Raw genomic sequence first — 19,903 nt, forward strand, 5'->3', positions numbered from 1 at the left:
ACTGGCATCAGCCCAGCAAAGCACTTCAGTGCATGCTTAATTTTAAGCATACAGGTAGAGCCATTTAAACTAATGGAATCATTTAAGTGCTTTGCTGGATCAGGGCCAGCCTCCTCAGCATCTTGCAGTGTCAAGTACACAGAGCAAGGGCTTCATCTAATTGCATCAGGCTTTAATTGACAAAAATCAAAGTAATGCAGCATTCAGACTGAGCCCATCTCTCTCAGGCTGCTATTCTAATCACAGTGAGTAGCACAGGGTTGGTTCATGCTGTCCCAGTGCCTCAAGTTGGATTTGATCCACCATGCCTCATCTCTGGCATAAGCTCTTTCCCAGCAACTCTTGTCTAAGTTTTCCATCCAGCACACTCTCATCAAAACACCCAATTTGTTCACCTGCCCCAGTGATCACACTACATAATTATGTAGTCTTTCATACCAAGGGTGTTCTATCACCTGCTATTTTCTCCTCATGATATACATTCAAGATTAGGCTGTGCACTCTTTTAGAATGTGATTTTACTTACTTTTTGCAATTTTTCATGCATCTGTGGAAGTACAAAAAAAATTAAATGGGAGAAATGTTCTGATGCTGCAGCAACTGAAGAGAGCAGATCATACAATAGACAAGCCTAAAACCTCCATAACCTGAGCCATCCCCCTCCTTACAAATATAACTTACTATTCAACTGCCAAGCAAAAGAATACTGTGCCCACAATGACACAATAGTCTCACCTCTGTTTAAGCTCTTACTTTGCAGTTCTGAAACAGAATATTTGAGGGGGGAGAAAAAAAGGAACCAACACAACTAATTTAGCGTGGATGTAGAATTAACTTCTCACCACAGTGTGTTCCTTTAAACATAGTTATGGAAGGGAAAAAATGACACATCTGGGAATTTGTCAGACTGTTGTATTGCATTAATGCAATTACTGAAAAGGGGTGATTGAGAGCTGGGAAGGAGTGTGGGCAGAGTTCAGTGACAGTGAACTGAGGGTGCTCTGCATCTGTACAGCCACACTCACATGAGCAAGGCCTTTGCCTTATCTGCTTTTATCCAAGCATGAAACAAGTGCAAGGCTGAGCCACAAGCCAGAAACAGAAGATACAGCAAACAAAATAGCAACTAGAATGGATGTGAAGAAGTTTCCAGAAACACAAGGGGAGTTTGCAACCTCTTTTGTCTTTATATTTTTCCACAGTCACCATTAGAAAATAATTATCTTTAATCTACAGTTTATGAGCAGACCTAGGTCTGAAAGGCAAATTTCCCTAGAAAATAGGGAAATAGTAAGAAATACTAAAGAAATATTATGAGGGAGGTGGGAAGAATCATGTAGTTGAACCTTGCAATGGCAGTATTTCTGTAGTAGCTCTCTGAAATGTAACTGTGCCTTCAGAAATGCAACCACATTTTCCTGTGCCTTTTGCAGGAAGCAAAATTCTGCAGTTAATTGCTCAGGAAACAGCTTTACACAACATCTAGAAACAAAACTGAACAGTGACCAACCTCCCAGCAGCTGAAGGAGGCAAAGTCCCCCAGTTCTCTTTGTCTCATCTCTTTGTGCTCTGGTAAAACCTGTGCTGAAACCATCCCATAACACAGGCAGGGAGGCAGGAATAGTTCAAACACAAATAATATTTAACATATCAACGTATTTTAGCTTGCAAAGACAATTCATCTCTTGCAGTCTGAAGAAACAAGTATGGCAGAAATTGTGTTGAGTTTCTAAGCTCTTACTTTCAACAGGAGGCAGGAGTCTGTAAGTCACGTGCAGCAACTGGAATGCTGCAAAATTTCAAAACCAACCTGAAATGGGTCTTTCTGAAGAAAGACTTTATCTGTCAGCAACTCTGTAAATCTTTGGCTTCTGTGATGCCCTTTTAGAATGTGAGCCTTTGTGTATACTCACTTATAAAAGAGGTAAAAAATAGTGAGCCTCAATGCAGACACTGAACTGAACATGAATTTGGATACAGCATCAGTTTTGAAACTCTAGATTGCAGGTACATCACTGATAACACCAAGTTATCACCACAATTCTGGGGTGGGTTATTCCTGGGGGTGAACCCTGAATGAACACACGAGGTTTCCAATTGCCCTTTGCAACTGCCTCACATGTAAGGCTCACTTTCTAAAATGACAAATATAAAGACATAAAAATCAATTCAAGGGAAAACTAATTTTAAAATGTCAACAAGACCTTCTCTTAGCATTTACTCAGATCTCATATCAAGCTGTACAACTCCACAGTGGCTGTCTCTACCAGGGTGTTTTCCCTAAAAAGCCCCACATTTTAGCTGTAAAGGAAATCAAACACCTTTTTCTTCTTTTTCTTGTGACTGTCCCACGGAAAAGGACTTTTAGTTATTAACTCAAAATTTAGCCTTTAATCATATCTGCTGAGAGCAGGGCTGAAGCTGTGATGCAATGTGCAGCTTTCCTGCACAGCATATGGTATTTGAAAAGAGAGTAGAAGGGAAAAACGACAGACAGGAAAAGGTTCAGACTTCTGTAGCCTTGGTTTTGCACTGCGTGGTAATTATACTGAAGAATTCATGACTCACTTTGGTGCACTACTGTGTGCTGCTAAATTAGAAGTTTGGCAAGGACACCAGACAAATGATGAAATATATAATATTGGTTTCTCTAGCATAGCTCATCACTATAGTCTCATGGGGTTTCAAAGGGCTTTTTTTAGCACTCTGGGAAAACAAGGTCTTTTTTAAACATGAAAAACATATTGAATCAAGAATGCGCTGTATGGAAGTCAGCAGAAATAGACAAAATTCCTCTTTTAAAAAATCAGTCTTTCAGGTAGTTTGAGTAATTGCTCTCTAAGACTTCTTTCTGAGTCTTCACAGAGCATCTGACATGGAGACTACTAAAAGCTGTTGTGCATTAAAGCATAAGTGTGATATGGAGATGAAGCTCCTCCACTATATAACATTCATAAGAAAATGTTTTCTTTACACCAGCTTACAAATGTGTATTATCAAAATGATTTACATAAAGGCTCTCCAGTCTTTTGACAACTGCAATGAGGCCAAGCACACTGGAAGATGTACATATTGGGACAGCACTTAGGCTAACTCTTAAAGGCAAATCCTTTTCTCCCAAGGACTGCAGTCAGTCTGGAGTTATGCAGCATGTTGGAATTAATCCAGTTTTGCCAGGTGCAGCCAATCCCCCATGTAATGCTGTTCTAGTTATTCTGATTTGTAATGAGAAAGAAGTGGCACCAGCCATAAGAAGGAGGCACCAGCATTAAAAATATTTTGCTGTGTGACCCAGAATTAACATCTCAATTTATCCAGATAGAAACCAAATAAAAATACCCAGCTCCCCACTAGGGCAGGGATGGGAACCAACTTCTACTGGGCTTTCCCTATCTTTTCACAAATTTACTGCAACATACAAGTGATCATAAAGAGTTTCACAGGAGCCAGAGGGTTTGACCATGGAGAGAGTTAAGATGTTAGCAGAAATCCTGTCTGTGAAACTTGCCATTAACTTCAAGACCTCCCTGCACAAACCTGGCAAACTCTCAGAAATATCGGATGTTAGAGCCTCCATATGCTAAACCACCACTGCTCTGTACCATGTACTTTGTTTAAAGGCAAGCACAGAGATTGCAAACAGCTATTTTTAACTCTTTTCAGTGTACAGTACATCTGTTGTGTTTCTGATTTCCATTAAAAATGAGAGTCATTTACTGATCTGGCCATCATCCAGATTTCAACATGAAACACATGGACTAAGCACAAAACAACACTGTTTTATGTGCATGGGTGCATGTATTGTATTTATTATCTGCTACAGTGATCAGAAGTACAGTTAAAAATGCTGTGGGGACTTTGAAGGAACAGATATCGCACTTATCTTATTTCCTCAAAGTCTCTGGACTCAAAACCAGCAAGAACAAGGCTGTGAAACCTTTCTTTATGTTTACATGCTGCTGCTGGGACAAAAAAAAATCCCACTGGCTTTGGAGAGAGGATCCTGGGGCTGGGCACACAGCTCAGGGTGCAGCAGATACCCTCAGCACAGCTGCAGAGAACACCCAGCAAGAAAAGCCTCCAACAATAACGAGCTGCTGAAGGCTCTGCCAACGTGGACCCCAGCCAGTAAGTCAAGCAAATTAAAAGCTGCAATAACTTCTCTGACAATTCTCCAGCAAAACTTGTCCCAAGCTTTGCTTCCCTGGCGAAAAACAGAGGATGGTCAGCGTGCACCAGAGGTCAGTGGGTTCACACTATCTGAGACCAGTAAAGAGAGGGAATTAAACCACTGTGAGGGCATCACTGGCAGCAGCCTTTTAGGAGCTCACTCCAAAGGCTGCTGAAGTCAACTGGACTCTCTTTGTAGATGCCACCAGCTTTAGGTCGCATCTCATTGCAGGGCTCCACTGCCCTTCTCTCTGCTGATTTCAAAGGCAGCAATGCAGCATTAGAGAAAAGAGGGACTTTCAAAGAAACACCCAGTTAGGGCTAGAGAGGTCACACACCACAGCACTGCTCTTATTGAAACTTTCAGAGGAGAAAATGTAAAGAAATTCACTCAAATTTGAGAATTAATTCCAAGGTCACTGTCTGGGCAACCTTTCAGCATTTGTTTTCCATTCTTGCATGCACAGAAAACCTTCTTCTAACCAGGATCCCTATGAAATCAGCAGGCCCAAAACGTGAACAGCCAGATGTTCAGAAAAAGGTGAAATCCAAATTGTGTATTTGATTTCTGATGCGATTACATAACCTGTCCTGGAGGAGAGGAGCTGATACCCCGAGCTTACACAAGTGACCCAGATGGAGCTTTGCTCGTAGGGCAATTCCTGTTATTATTAGCAGAGGCACATCTGGCTGGCCAGGCCAGCCCAGCACAGGCAGCCCCCAGCACTCACAGGTCCCAGACCACCACCACCATGGAGCTGTCAGCAACTGGGGCAGCTGCAGGGCTCATCCACCTCCTGTGATCATCACCACAGAGATGCCACTGCCTCCCCTCACCTCAAGCAGGGCAAACATTCACCACGTGCCCACCAGGTCAAGTCACTTCAGAATTGCACATTCCCAAATCTCTCCTCTTTAAGGACAAAGCTTAGGATCTTCTCTCACTGTGATTTATTCCCCTAACCCTTATATGCTGGCTACATATGGTAATAATTTCACAGCCATTTTCAGATGATGCAATGAGATTAAATGACATGGCCATAGTAACAAAGAGATGGCAATATTAATGCAGACTCTGGGAAAAGCTCCTTGTTTTTTAGCTCTAAATACGGGTGTACCATTTCTTTCATATTGTGTTACTCCTCCATGGCTGCCAGACTTGCCAGACTGACAATAGCATCTTATGTTACAAAACCTACAGTTTAATTTAACTTCAGTGTCCTTCAGAGGTTAAATTTCCATGGGAAATTACTTCTAGAGAAATATGGCTTGCATATGGTTGTGCCAAAAAGCCACTTCTGCTGCTTTTCTTCACAACTGTGATCCGTGCATATTTTATTTTTTGAATCATGACTCAGACTAAATAAAAGTTCAGCTTGGGTTTCAAGAATGCAAATGTGAATATTCAGCATCCAGGGTATTTTCCCACTATTGGCATTAGCCTGCCCTAGCTGAAAGAATGGCACCTCTGGAGGATCCAGCTGGCAGCAGTCAGAGTTGCCCCTGCCCTCTGAACACTGGGGTCTGGAGAGCAAAGAAAAGGGGAAAATGATTTTCTATTAAAGGACTTCAGCAGTGACTGCCTCTCCTGTGTCTCTCACCTCTTTAAGGCTCAGTCCTTTTTTCTCTCCTCACTCCCCTGTACTGCAGTTTGGGGGGCTTTCCTCAGCCCTTCCTGGCTGTCAGGTGCCAGAAGTGAAGAACAGAATTCCTTCAGATGGCACGTCCTGTGGGGTACAGCCAGGAGCACATTTGCTGTCTCCCCCCATTTCCTGCTGCCACGGCAGGAACAGACAAGCAGCTGCACCAGAGCATGGCCTCAATAAATTTAATGGTGGAAAAAGAGGCTCCAGGGCATAGAAACTGCCAATATTTCCCTCTGGGGTAGGGTTATATATTCATTTTGCATGGCAAGGTTTGGGTAGACAGGGGTGGCTTCAGTGGGAAGCTGCCAGAAGCTTCCCCTGTGCCCAGTGGAACCAATGCCAGCTCCAAGAGTGACCTGCCACAGAGCCCATCAGCATCTCTGGGATCCCTGCTTAAGAACAGGAACAACCCCACAAAACCTGAGAACTGCAGCTAGGAGAGGAGAGGCCACACAAGAGCAACAGCCCTGCAGACACCCAGGTCAGTGAGGGAGGGGAAAGGGGTGCTCCAAATGTCAGAGCAGAGAGTTGCCTGCAGTCTGAGGGGAAGGACCATTCCCTGACCCCCTGTGCCCCTTTGGGGGCAGCAAGTAGAGACCATACAAATGAAGCTGATCCTGGGAAGAAAGGAACCAAAAGAAAACATTTTTAAGATTTTGTTTAATTTCTCATTATCCTCCTCTGATTTGACAGGCAAAAAATTAAATTTTTTTACCCAAGTTGAGACTCCTTTGCCTGTAACAGTAATTGTTGATTAATCTATCCTTGCCTTTATCTCAGCCCTCAAGCCTTTTGTTATATTTTGCCTCCCCTGTCCAGCTGATAGAGCAGTTTTGGTGGGTACCTGGTGTCCATCTAGGGTCAATTCACCAGACTATTTGTATTTTAGTACAAATAAAACTGAACTCTGAACTGTTTTGCAGCAATGTCAACCTCTCCCTTCTGTGGATAAACCAAAATGCCAGATCAAGTGTGGAGGGGAAGGTTCTTTACAAGGGAAATGGTTTAGGTCTAGCTGGACCCATGAGATACAACAACCACTTCACCCCCATTTTGCCACAGTTTTGTAACACCAAACAGGTGGAAAATAGGGTGATTAAGGGATTTTTGTGCTGCCTCTGTAATGGGATCACCCTGGAGTGTGCTTGGGCATCTGCTACACCCCCAGAGCAGCCTCAGCCCTCACTGGGGCTGCTGTGCCATGAGCACCAGTGCAGGGGGGCACATGGGGACCTTCTGACCCTAATTCATGTGCTGACCTCCACATCGAGTTTCCAGCTAACAGCCACGTGACCAGATCTGGAAAATGGCATTTTCCTTGGTGCAGAAAGGACCCTGTGGACTGCAGAAGTGCTTCATGTTCCTCTGCACCACTCCACAGGCAGCAGATGGGACCAGTCACACATTGTCAGACCTCCATCAAAGACTCCTCCCCATCCATCACCCGACTGTCAGGAACACCCCCAAGTCCTGCCCAAACTCCAGCACTTTCCAGAGCTCTGCCCTTTGCCATCTGCAACCTCCACCCACCCACTTGTGCCAGGGGCACACAGCAAAGCCTCCCAGCAGGTCTGGGCTACCCACAGCGCTGCTTCTGAGAGATCCTAGAGGCAGGAAGCACAGCCTACCTGTAATTATTATTAGAAGGAACTTATAATTATCTTTTCTGGGTTGAGAAACAATAAAAGAAAAGAAAATGAAAATTATAAAGGAAGTGCTCGTATTGCACTACCAACACCTACGCAAATGATTCTCAAAGCTGCTCTCACCGTTTGTTATTCCCTTGTTTCATTATTTTTCTTTGTCCTTCATTTTCAGTCCTCCTGTATAAGACATTTTGCTCTCTTGCTTCATAATTTTGTTCTTTAATTTATTTGTCCTTATTTCCTTTTGCTCTTCCTTTGATCTTTATCCTTTTAACTTTTGGTTTTTTTCAAAAGCTTTTTTGTAAACTCTGCCAGTTTCAATGTGCTGTCTTTGATGCATTTTTGAATTTGCTGCTCCTTTGCTCTTCATGCCACTTTTATTTTTTCTTGTTGGTTTATTTGTTATCTGTAGGACAGAAGCAATCAGATGCCAGGAACCTTATTGCATCACTGCACACTGTACCTACTAAATTTAATTTTCACTTTTTTACCCCTAGAACTTGACTTTCCCACCCCAACTATATTTGTAGACTGGAATTCTAAAGTGGGCCCTTTGGATAACAAGAAAAACACATTTGTGGCCTTACATGGAGGTCTCCAATATCATTGATTTGAGTCTTGCAGAACTTATTCCAGCAAAGGGGTGATCATTAGTGAGTTGGGAAGGAAGTCTGCTCACATTTATGGTGTTATTTGCTATGAGCTGAGCAAGACCTCTGCTCCTGGTGATGGAATTATGTGCAAGGGCTTCACCAGCCTCTCACTTCATTCTGTTCAGTTTGAATATCAAATTTCTGTTGATTTCAGTGAACTAGCAAGGAGGTTTTGCTGGTTCACCTCAAGCTGAGGGAATCAGATCCAATTGAAAAAGGCTCTTCCCATCACATCGAGTCAAAAATCTTTGAGCCATGGCACTACCCCTTCAGGGATCTCAGGCATGAACCCTTTCTCAGAGCTACACCAGTGCTGAATGGAGTAACACCTATGAAAAATGCACAGAAAAGTCCCATCCCTGTGCCCTGGCTCACCTGCCAGAAGGACACAACCTATATTTGAAAGGAGCAAGGGAGCTGCACAACTTGGAACCACAAAATATGAGCACAGCAGAGCTTTGCAGCCACTGTCACTACAAAGCCCATTTGCCCTTGGAATTATCATCTCCAGTATCAATAGCAGATATGACTCCTGAAGGAGGATTCACAAATATGAGTCAACAAATTAGCATTTGTGTGTATGGCAGTCATGTCTGAAGGGTTCAGATGAGATCTGGGCCATCCTAGCCCTGCTCTAGCTGGCTGTGCTAGTGTCTTGTAAAATATTTCAGAAAACAGCCATTGCATTGGCTTTTACCTCTTCTGCTCGTTTTCCTATGAGAAAGGACAGAAATCAGAGCGGACAGCCATGTACAGAGCACTAATCCAAAAGATAATGGGAAGAAACTTTGCAAGGAGAGAATTCAATTCACTTTATAACAAGCAAATGTTCATTTCTCACAGTGACATCCAGAATGAGCAATGCTGGGTTCCTGCAGGCTCAGCTCTTTGTATAAAGGTTGTGATATTTTGTCAGCAAGGAAAACAAAGGTGCTGAGATGGGCTGGTCAATAATTGACTGAGCCTTGTTACTCACTGCAATCACTATCTTGTCACCATGTCTCTGTCTCAAAGTTTCAGTTAAAACTAGTGAATCACCACACTGAAAAAGACTTCTTACCTTGGAAAAAAAAAAGGAAATTACAATCACTGACAACAACAACAAAGACTTCCTATCTGGCTTTGTCAAAGGTCACTCAGCAGTTAAGTCCATTTACACTGTGACTTCTATCAGCTGTGAAGAACACAGAACAAAGGGAACACCAATATTCACTCCTCTGGCTTCAAAAAATTTCCATGGAAACCTTTTTTATCCCCCCCTTCTTTTTAAGTCACCTCAATCTTCAAAGAACCCAACAAGGACAAAGCCTGCACTGGAAGCCACTTTCACTTTGCATGTCTGACATTCGTGTTTCCAGCCCACCTGAGAGCCACAACCTTGACACATTTCTTGGCAACTGCCTGGAGTTTTATCTTCCAGCAGTGAAAGTAAGTGAGCAACTCCTTCTGCCCCTGGATTACGGGTGCTGGGTATGGATTTTATCCCCACCCTCCTTCCAGCCTGGATTTCACCTGGGGACACAGCTCTCTTGCTGTAGGCTCTGTGCAAACTCAGAACAGAGAAGACACCCTGCCCCAAAGCACCCCTCTCTGAAGAGACAGAGCAGATAAATCAAATCTTATTACTCCAACCTATATGTGGAAAACCATGTTGGTCTCTCAACTAAATGAAAGACCCAAAGGCAATTAGGTCTGATTTACAAGGGAGTCTATGGCAGCTATACCTCCAGCTCAGGCACCTAAATTGTCTCAATTGTCTCTGGTTTTTGGACCCACGCCTTGGAGAAGCCCAAGGCCTGACAAGAAAAAATGGGTACAGAAAACAAACTTGCCCCCAGCACCTTGACACATTCCCAAGCTCATAGATCATCCTTCCCCCATAACAGCCCAACAAGGGCTACACACCTCCAACCTCCAACAGCAAATGCAAAATAGCCACATCTAATTGCTAAAATTTACTGTTGCAACATATCAAAAATAACAATCCAGAAAGTGAGACAGTATTAAAAAAAGCCCTTAGGGAAACAAAAACAGATTAGCACAAGAAGAGCAGAAATCACTGACAGCAAAACAGTTCCAAGAAAACCCATCCTGCTGAAGGGAAGGGAGGGAGAGAGACCCCCAAGAAACACCAACTCCCTTGGCAAAATAACAGCAGACTCCCCACATCTCCATCGAGGCTGAGCCAGCCCTGGGCCCACCCTAATTCGGGCTAGAATGGGTTAATTCTGAGCTCAGGGCTGTGCAGCAGGAGCTGCACACCTGGCACTGGAGCAGCTGCCTCAGCAGGGCTGCAGCAGCAGGGGGGTGCCCTGGCAGAGGGGGGCAAGGAGAGGCCAAACCACAGGGCAAGGAGCAATTCATCAGGAAGGATGCTCCCACCAAGCCAAGAAATAACAGCACTGCCAAGTTTAAGGGGTTTCATGACTCAAGGACTCACCCAAGTCCCAGTGTTTCAGACCTTCCTATAAAGGATATTTTTAGGATTCCGAATTTCTCGTGGGGTTAAAGTCAGGAGTATGAATTATTCTCCAAAGAAGCAAGACCTAAAACACCACCATTTCCCTGTTTTAGTGGCTTTTATTAATAGATCTCAGAGTGCTCCAGGGTATCCTTCCCATCAGAGAAGGAGACAGAACTGAAGCAACTTCTCAGAATCACATTGGCAAGGAGCACCCAAGCTGGGGAGAATCCTGGTGTCTCCCAGGGGCACAGTAATTCACAGCCTATCAGGATACACTGCCTAGTTGTAAGGTTCTCCCAAGAGGGTTTCTATTAGTATTTTAATTTCTATTTCAGGCTGTCACATGTTTAAAATGTCTTGTGGTTTGCTCTCAACTTCTCAGGTGGCTTTTTTTTAAATGATCTGATTGAAAAATTAGCCATCCAAGAGGAAAAAAAGCTCAAGTTGAGGTGTCAAAACATCCATAACAAAACAAAATTAGACTAAAAAAATAAAAAAGAATTCCCAGAAGAGATTCTTCACTATACAATGAAGCTGTTCATAGTTCTGTATGCACTCAAATGGGTCTATGTGTGACTGCAGTAGGCAGAAGCATTCTGTGTGCCTGGGTAGCTTGTTTTAGCAGCAGGATGCATTTTTTCCTGGCATAAATCAGGTAGCTTCCTCAATTTCACTGAAACTGCAAAATTATTTTATGTGTAATTTAGCAAGCCATGTTTTCCATGCTTTACAAAGATTCATGCACTAACTCAGAAAGTCCACAAGGAGCACAGGCTATTTGATCACAATTATTTTTAGAGGAATTAGTTGCTGCAAGAAGATGAAATTATGATAACTCAAGCAGTGCATGCTCTTATGTCATGCACATCAAGATAATTTGTTTTGACTTGGTCTCAGGGATAATTTTTAGATAAGAACACAACCTCCTAGTAACTAATTTTCTTTATACCATCCTACCACTCAGGAAGGTAATTTCTCAGCCCCTCTGTAATGTAGATATATGCAGGATCATTACTCCACTTGAATGCCTGCAGCAAATGTGATCCCTCCACAGGCCCAACCCCATCACTCCAGCAACAACAAGAATTTTGTTCTTGCATGGCCAGGAAGCTCTTTGTTCCAAACAGTAGAAGAATTAAGCATTGTGGCCCAGATCCTCAGCTGATATAATTAGATGGCATTTCATTGAAACCAGGGCCAGCTGATACCAGCTGAGGAGCCAGCCCTTGATCTGCAGCAGCAACAGCTGAGGAGTAACAAACAGGCAGGGGAAAAAACCCTCCTGTTCCACTGCCTTGATGGAATAACCAGCTCAGTGCTTCCAGCAGGTTGATCAAGAAATCCCTGGGGGTTTAGATCATCCAGAATATTGTATCCCAATTTAAAGAATGGGAACACTCAAAAGGAAAAGGCTGGAGATGGAAGCTTTGACTTTCTGAAATCAGTTGAGGCTGGTGATGCATTTCCACACAGAGCCCCCCTTTGCCCCGAGGATCTGACAGGACCAGTTCCTCCTTTCAGCTCTTGGAGCTCCAGCTTGCAGCTCAGTGCCCCTTCAGGCAACCTCAGCAAAGCCACCATGGTGATCACACTGCCTCTATGATTTGGGAGTGGAGATTTATTCCAAAAAAATACCAAATACCTAACAAAACCCTGGGCCAGAAGGCAGCCAAAAGAACATTAGTATGCATTATTGAAAAAATACCAGCACACCACTTGAAACGTGTGCTGCTGATTCTTCATACACAGAAAAAGCTGACAGTGAAATCAAGCCTATGGAACCACCTCCTGTTCAGCACCAAGTGTATTCCTCAGCAATAAAAGTGATTTTGGCAGTGTGGGAGGTTAATATGCAGTACCCATCAGAGTGCCAGTGTAATCTGTGTTTATAAGGCAAAGCACCAATAAATTAGGTCAGCACATGAATCTTCAGAGGGAGGAAGGAGAGGGAGAGCAGGAAGAGCACCCTGGGCAGCAAGGCCACAGGGGCCAGGCAAGGCTTGTGATGCCCTCAGGACTTCCAGCATCACAGACAGAGGCTCTCAGGAAGGAAAATCCATTTTGCCATTACAAGTAACAATAAAAATATTACACTGATTCAAAATGTGCAATCAGGCCTGACTTACAGCTTGCCCTGCTGCATTCAGGCTTTACATCAGAAGGCTGTAAACCGTTATAGCAGAAAATAATAGCTGGGGATGTTTGCCCACCCCAAACCATGCTTCATTTATTCACCTGAACACACTGTCACGTACACTGACCATTGTCACTGCTCAGCCAGGCAGGCAGGCAAAAATGGGGAAAATAAACATCTACCCAGATTTCAGCAGCAGATAAGGTATTAATTCATGCACAGAACAATGAAGAAATGCCAGGACGTACGACAGTAACGCCTCCTGAATTCTTGATTGTATTATCAAATAAAAGCAAGGGTAGAACATGCAAAGAAGTGCTGAATGCCAATCTGTAATACCAAACTAAGGAGCCTGTTAGATCCAAAGCAATCCTGGCTTGTGATTGTAGCAATTCAATGTGAAATTCCCAATAACATTCAAGTACTTCAATAAAAGAGAGGAAAGATTTTAATTCAATGACCAAAAATAAAAGAAAGAGTTGATGTGAATGACTTGATTTCATTTATATTATGGAAATGAGCTGTATGCAATGACTTATTGATGTCATAATATTCCATTAGGAACTTATTATTTTCTTGTTTACATAATGCCAGAAATTACAGGGGTAATGCTGGTCCAACACACAGCACAGCAGAAATAGAAAGCTCTTTGCCATATACTGGAATTCCATATGAAGGTGTAGAGTTTAGTGAAGGAGAAATATTTAAATATTCTTTACTAAGACCAAGTCAACTTGGAAAACTAAATGATAAACAACTATCTTCTAACAGCTGTCCAAATCAGTCATGATTACAAAAACCCTGTGGCTCTATGCACACAAGTTTGGTACTTAAAAGCTTGTTTGAACAATAATAAGCAGTTACCAAAAATTTTGGGTCTTGAAGGCAAGTCTTGAAGGCAAATATTTGAAGCCAGAGGAGGTAACTTGCATGCAAATATTGCACTTGCACTGGAAGCGAAGGGGCCAGGGTCTCACAGTACCTGGGCAGGAATGTAGGGACACAAATCCCCATTTCTTCCTTGCAGCAGAAAAAGAGAAATCTTCCCTAGCAGAGGTGAATCACTGAAACCCCAGATCCCAGCACAAGCACAAACTCTTGTACCAAGCCCACATTTGCCCATGAGGTTGTCCTGGGAGGCTGCACCAGCCTTGGAAAACCTCAGACCTGGTCCCTGAGCCTGCCTGCTGCCCAATTTCCAGGCTATTCTGCCCTGCAGCCCACTCCTGACTTCTCCCAGTGGTTTCACACACCAACAATCCATGGCTTCCTGACCACAGCCACCTCAGCCCTCCCAAGCCAGCAGATCCTTCTGTTCCCATCCCCCTGGCCAGAACCCCAGGCTCTCTGCCAGCCCCATGGAATGCAAATGTGACCTTGGCACTAATTCTGTGTCCCCAGACTGATGATTTAGAGAGGTGAGAGTGCACAGTGACTGCAGGACAGGAGCAGGGCTGTGCTCTTCACATAAGAAAACAGGTGTGTTGGCATCCTCCTTGTGAGATGGGATACAGGGGAGCCCACAGGGTTTGGGAAGAGCCAGCTGAGCTCTGGCTGCATCCCCTGGGCTGCACCAATCAGCACAGCTGAGAGGCACAGAGGGGCTGGAACACACTGCTGGTGCTAAGCATTACCAGCCTTCAGGACAGGGGAAGAAAGGCTCAGGGAACAAGGAAATATGCATTTCCCATTGTCCAAAGCAAAGCTACAGGCTCACTCTCTGCCAGAGTTCACCAACCTGCCAGTACATCTCATTTCACAGATGACCCATCAGTGGCTGAAGGCATTTGTAGATACTGAAGTCAAGAAAAAAATACAGAGACATAAGACAGCCCTTTCACTCTTTTATTCACATCTCTGAGGCACTTTGGTCCAAGCAAAACTTGTCCACAAAGGCCAGTTACAGAACAGAATACAGTACATCTATCAATCTCACATCCTGAGATAAAACTCAAATGTTGAAAAGGCTCAAGGAATAAACAGCTTGTGGGAGACAGGGAGATTCAGTTTACAGGCAGACACAATTTAGATGAAACCATACTTAACTAAATAGCCAATGTGCACTAAAGGTCACACTGATGAAAACAAAAACATGTTGTTTAGAGGAATTAGTTACTTTTTCACAGTATTGTCATTTTCACCTCTTGAAAGTCATGTAATTAACTACATCTAGTTGTTTGCATTATATTTCAAAGCCAGTCTCCCTTTCATTACAAAGCTCTTACACAAGGAGTTACAACATGTTTGACACAATGTTCTTTTACTGTAAAGTAAATTCAAACAACTTTAACTTAAAGAACTCATTTAAGTAATTTGCAACTTTCGCCTCAGAGCTGTTCAGTTTCACCCTCTTCTAACACCACAGGCCTTAGTTTTAGTACAGCCAACACTAAGAAAATGTAGCCAAAATTTGCAACTTACAAATTCTACTGTGCCTTGCTAAAGGAGATAATGTGTTATTTTATCTATCCTCGCTTGAAGCGCTGCAAACAGCTCCCCCAGAACTCCTTAAAAAACCACAGCAGAGTGTAACTTAAGTGATACACAGGGAACCACTTACCCTGCACTCACCCCTCGCTGCCATCAGCCACGTAGTCAATGTCCAGACAGCCTTTATCCAAGCTGATCTTGGTGAAAAAAGGTGGAAAAAACCAGAAAGCCTTGCTTCTGGCTCTGTAGCAAAATGTGTTTCTGTGACTGAGTACACCCGTACTTGAAGGATCCAGTTGTACCTCTGAACCCTGCGACCACAAGGTCTCTCTAGGACAGCAAGTTTTGTCTCTCCACAAAGGTGCAGAGCAGTCTATAGGATCATAATCCTGTTAGGTGTTTTGGTTTTGGAGGGGTTTTTTTTTGGTTTTTTGGGTTGGTTTTTTTTTTTTTTTTTGGTTCATCAATCTGTTTTTTCCTGCTGGAAAGCCAGCGATTTCCCATGTGCAAAACAGGGTGACACTAACACTGCATGGATGTGCTCCAGAGGAGTGCAAAGCACGGGACTCTGCAGAAGTGCCAGTGAGGGAACAGTGCTGGATGGAGCCTGGTGGGTAAGGAAAGAGTTTTTAAGGAAAGGAAATACTCTGATGTGGTTTAATTCAGGGAAAAATGGACTGCCACATTCAGCATTGAGATGATTCTGTGGAAAGGTGGTGGTGGGTCGGGGTAAGCACTTCATCCTTCTCAGTCCTACAGCCCAACTCAGCAGCTGTTGGAGCCCTGCTATGGATCACAGAATGCAGGACAACGCTGGCCAAAGACAGAAATCCGAGTTCCTGCCTGATTCTGCCAGTTCTGAGCATCCATGCCTGATCACCTGAAGAACCAGGAACAGCTCGTTCCTTCCTCCTGAGTGCCCTCGCTGTCGGAGCGCTGCCAGCAGCGCTCTCGGGGCTGTGCTGGCCCCATGGCCACCCTTCCATCAGCCCGCTGTGCCACCAGGCACGGAGCCAGCAGGAGGGAGGGCAGCTCGCTGCCGGGTTATCACCCCCGCTTGGGGGATCTCGGGGTGGGCAGAGGGGCAGCGGAGCGGCTGCCCGGGCTGCCCTTGCCGGGCGGGGCAGAGCGCAGCGGGCAATGAATGCGCCACTGGCGATGCCAGCCTTGGCACACACACATACACACACACCGCGCTGCTGCTCCGCTGTGCTGCTCCTGCCGATCCCTCTCTCCTCTACCGCTTCTCTCCTTTTCCCCTTTATATATATATATATATATTTTTCCACCCAAACCTTTGTGGAACAGACGCCCTCTCCTTGCCCCAGTTGGAGCTGCAGTAGAATGAAAAGGAGGGGAGGGGGTGGGAAGGAGGGAGGAGAGGAGGGAAAAAAAACTCTCTTTTGGTTGAGGTTTTCCTGTTACTATCACTGTAGCGTTTATTTAGCCAATCTCCTAACTATGACGTGAGGAAGGCAGGAATCATGGCTCGCTCATAATATTTAACACACCCACTGAAAGCTGGAGCTGCAGAGCTACTAGTCCAACCAGTCTCCAGAATTCAGTGTAGCTGAAAGAGGTTTTCACTCTGCACCTGCCAAAGATCTCTCCCCCTTTTCCTTCTCTCCCCCCCTTCTCTCTTCCATTCTCTCTCTCTTTAAAAGAAAGATCTGTAAGACCCAGCAGAGATCAAAGATCTCTTCGCTAAAAAGAACCTCTACTGATTTATATTAGTTTCTTTCCTCTAATCCTTCCTTCTCCCCCCTCTTTTTTTTTTTTTTTTTCTGTGCCATATTTAACCTTTATGTTGCAGTTGTGCCATCAGACAGTTTTGCAGCCAAAAAAAACCAACCCAAGCCAAAGCACAAGCCCAGCTCGGATACAGCAGCCACCCAGACTCGATCTCAGTTGAACTTACTAATCTCTCCCAAGCACTGGACGCGATGGATGAAGAAACTGGAACCGCTCTAAGAAAATGATTTTCCAGCCAATGTTCTTAAAGAGTCTGAGAGAAGAGAGGGAGCGAGAGCGAGCGGGGAGCGCTTCTGCTGCATCACTGCTCAAATCCAAGGGAAAGGAGTCAGCGTTTCCAGCACAGCCAAATATTATGGATGATTTTTTTTCTTCTGTCGCCTTTCTGCACAGGTTTTCTTAATATTTTTCTTTTCCCCTTCCTCCTCTCCATTTTTTTAAAAATTTTATTTAATCGGCCACTGTGTCTGATGCCGGTTTCTCTCCGAGAGCCAGTTTTCTCTGTTTGTTGTGATCCCTGTAATAAAAAGAGGGAGAAATCGTGAACAGATGGCTTTCTATATTACCATGCCGCTGGCATTGTTTTCCTGTTGATTTTAAAGGCTCGGTCCGGAGCTCCTTTTTTTTTTTTTAATTTTTTTTTTCTCTTTTATTTTTTTTTTTCCCTCCCCCTTTCCAAGTTCTTGATGATACTGAGACATGAGGACCTATCGGGTTTAGCCTGTTTATTTCCCGGCGCCTATGGAGGTAACTTTATTGACTTGATCGCTCGTTTCCCGACCCGGGGGGGCTCTGTCCGCCGCCTCCCCTCCCTCCCCCTCCCCCGGTAATTCATCAGCCGCCCCGGCCATGAAAATGCTCCTGGTCCGCAAGTTCCGGGTGCTCATCCTGATGGTTTTCCTCGTCGCCTGCACCATGCACATCATGATCGACCTGCTGCCGCGCCTGGAGCGCCGCGGCCCCGAGAGCCGCCCGGGCTGCTCCTGCCCGCCGCCCGCCGCCGCGCCGCCCCGCGCCGCCGCGCCGCGCTGGCCCAGCAAGCACACGCTGCGGATCCTGCAGGACTTCAGCGCCGAGCCGGCCTCCAACCTCTCGTCGCAGTCGCGGGAGGCGGCGGCGGAGCGGGCGGCGGGCGGCGCGGGCGGCGGGGGCGCGGCGGCGGCGGCGGCGGCGGCGGGGAGGGCGCGGCGCTTGATCGGCCCCGGGGCGCCGCGCCCGCCGCCCCCCGCCGGCAACGCCGCCCCGCTGGCCGCGCTCTTCGAGCACCCGCTGTACCGCGCCGCCCTGCCCCCGCTGGCCGACGGCGACCTCCTCTTCAATGTCAACAGCGACATCAGGTTCAACCCGCGGGCGGCCGAGCAGCCCGAGTGGTGAGTGGGACCGCGGGTGGCGACGTGGCGCGTCCCCTTTCCGTGGGAATGCGGGATTTAGGGTGTCGTGGCTTTAGGGTGGAAGCGGGCAGAGGGGTTTGGGGGTCACCGGTAAAAAGAGCAACCGTTCACGTGCTCGCCCGGTTGTGTTCCTTCAGAAAATAAATGCCCTGAAATACAGAATAAACACAGAGCGTTTCGGGGTCACCAGGAAAAAGAGAAGCCCTTCACATGCTCGCCCGGTTGTGTTCCTTGGGAAAATAAATGCCCCAAAATACAGAATAAGCACGGAGCGTTTCGGGGTCACCGGGAAAAAGAGCAGCCGTTCACAGGCTCGTCCAGTCGTGTTCCTTCGGAAAAGAAATGCCCCAAAATACAGAATAAACACGGGAGCGCGGCAGCGCTGGAGCGCTGAGGCCAAGGGGTCAGTCTGCCCCATCTGCAGCTGCAGCCGGGGAAGGTGCTGCCAGAACGGTGTGAGGAAGAGGGTGAGCTCTCAGCGAGCCTTCCTCTCCAGCACCCTCCCAGTCTCCCACCCAGAGGTGAAGGGGCTGAGCAGTGAGGCCAGACAGTAATACATTAACTTTTGTCCAAAGCAGGCTCGAGTGCCACAAAGGCATTCATCCTGGCAGGTATTTCCGCTTTCAGGATCTGATCTGGGCTACATTTTTCATCCTCAATTAATTCCCAGCGCCCTGCACCTCCACTGCTCTCCAGCCTTCAAAGCAGTCAGTTGCCTCTGTGAATCGTATGCCCTGTTGGCTCTTAAGAAATGCTGAGAAATTCAATGACTGAAAAATCAAAAGGGTTGTCTAATACAACAGCACCCTCTTCCAAACACACTGACATTGTAATGTTTAAACAGCTGCATTGTACCGTGCAAAAGCTCTGTCAAGCTGCAGAGCAGCCAGCATGATCTAAACCTTTAGAAAGAGAGGATAAATAATTCTGATTTCCGCCCTATGAGCATGTGAATTGTCCAGGCCCATTCCATCTAATAATCCTAACTGACTGTGAAGGGAAATAACCTGGAAAGTTTTGGGTTCTCTGAAAGAAAAAGAAAGAAAAAAAAAAAGTCACAAATGCCTGAACATCTGGAGATGACTGTAAACACAGAGAACTCTGGATCAAAATATGGGTTAGTCTGTTCAGTGGGCGAAGAGTGAAATCAACATGATATCCACAATGCAGCTGCCTGTTGTACATATTTTCCTTAGTGGCTGCAGCCAAGGTTCGCAGAACTAAAGTGAATTTCAGAAGGTAGTGAACATTTTAGTTAATTCTTTGCTGTAGTAGGTTCCTACTGCTCAGGGAGGGGCAAGATCAGCCAATTCTTCTTTAGCAGCCAGTTCAGAGTGATGCAGTTTCTCTCATTATCCTTCTTTAAGAAGGAGCAGGGGAGGGGTGCATTGGGTACCACAGCTCAGGTTCTGCTGAAATCTTGGTTTTCTGCCCCATGTCCCCTGTTAAATAAAGGTTCAGGATGATGCCGATATTTGAGTCAGACCTGTAAAAGCTGTGTGCAGCATAATGCAACGTAAACACAAGGTAAAACTTGAGCTCTGTGTTTCTGCTATAGAAGGGCCTCTGCCCTTCTCAGTGATGCCTCTCTGAGTTTTGCTCCTGACTTTCATGGGT

At 45.4% G+C, this 19,903-nt stretch overlaps 1 protein-coding gene across 1 annotated transcript in view; it reads left to right on the plus strand.

Annotated features, from left to right (window-relative positions):
* The first annotated feature begins 16,976 nt into the window (after window positions 1-16,976).
* FAM20C (FAM20C golgi associated secretory pathway kinase) overlaps window positions 16,977-19,903 on the plus strand; it is a 55,806-nt gene continuing 52,879 nt past the window's right edge. Inside the window, exons 1-2 of the mRNA XM_058815962.1 lie at window positions 16,977-17,288; window positions 17,576-18,265. Of these exons, the coding sequence (XP_058671945.1) occupies window positions 17,745-18,265 (521 nt within the window). The 5' untranslated portion in view covers window positions 16,977-17,288; window positions 17,576-17,744. The remainder of the gene's footprint in view (window positions 17,289-17,575; window positions 18,266-19,903) is intronic.

The sequence above is a fragment of the Ammospiza caudacuta genome, chromosome 17, assembly GCF_027887145.1.
Source record: "Ammospiza caudacuta isolate bAmmCau1 chromosome 17, bAmmCau1.pri, whole genome shotgun sequence".
In the NCBI taxonomy this organism is placed as follows: Eukaryota; Metazoa; Chordata; class Aves; order Passeriformes; family Passerellidae; genus Ammospiza; species Ammospiza caudacuta.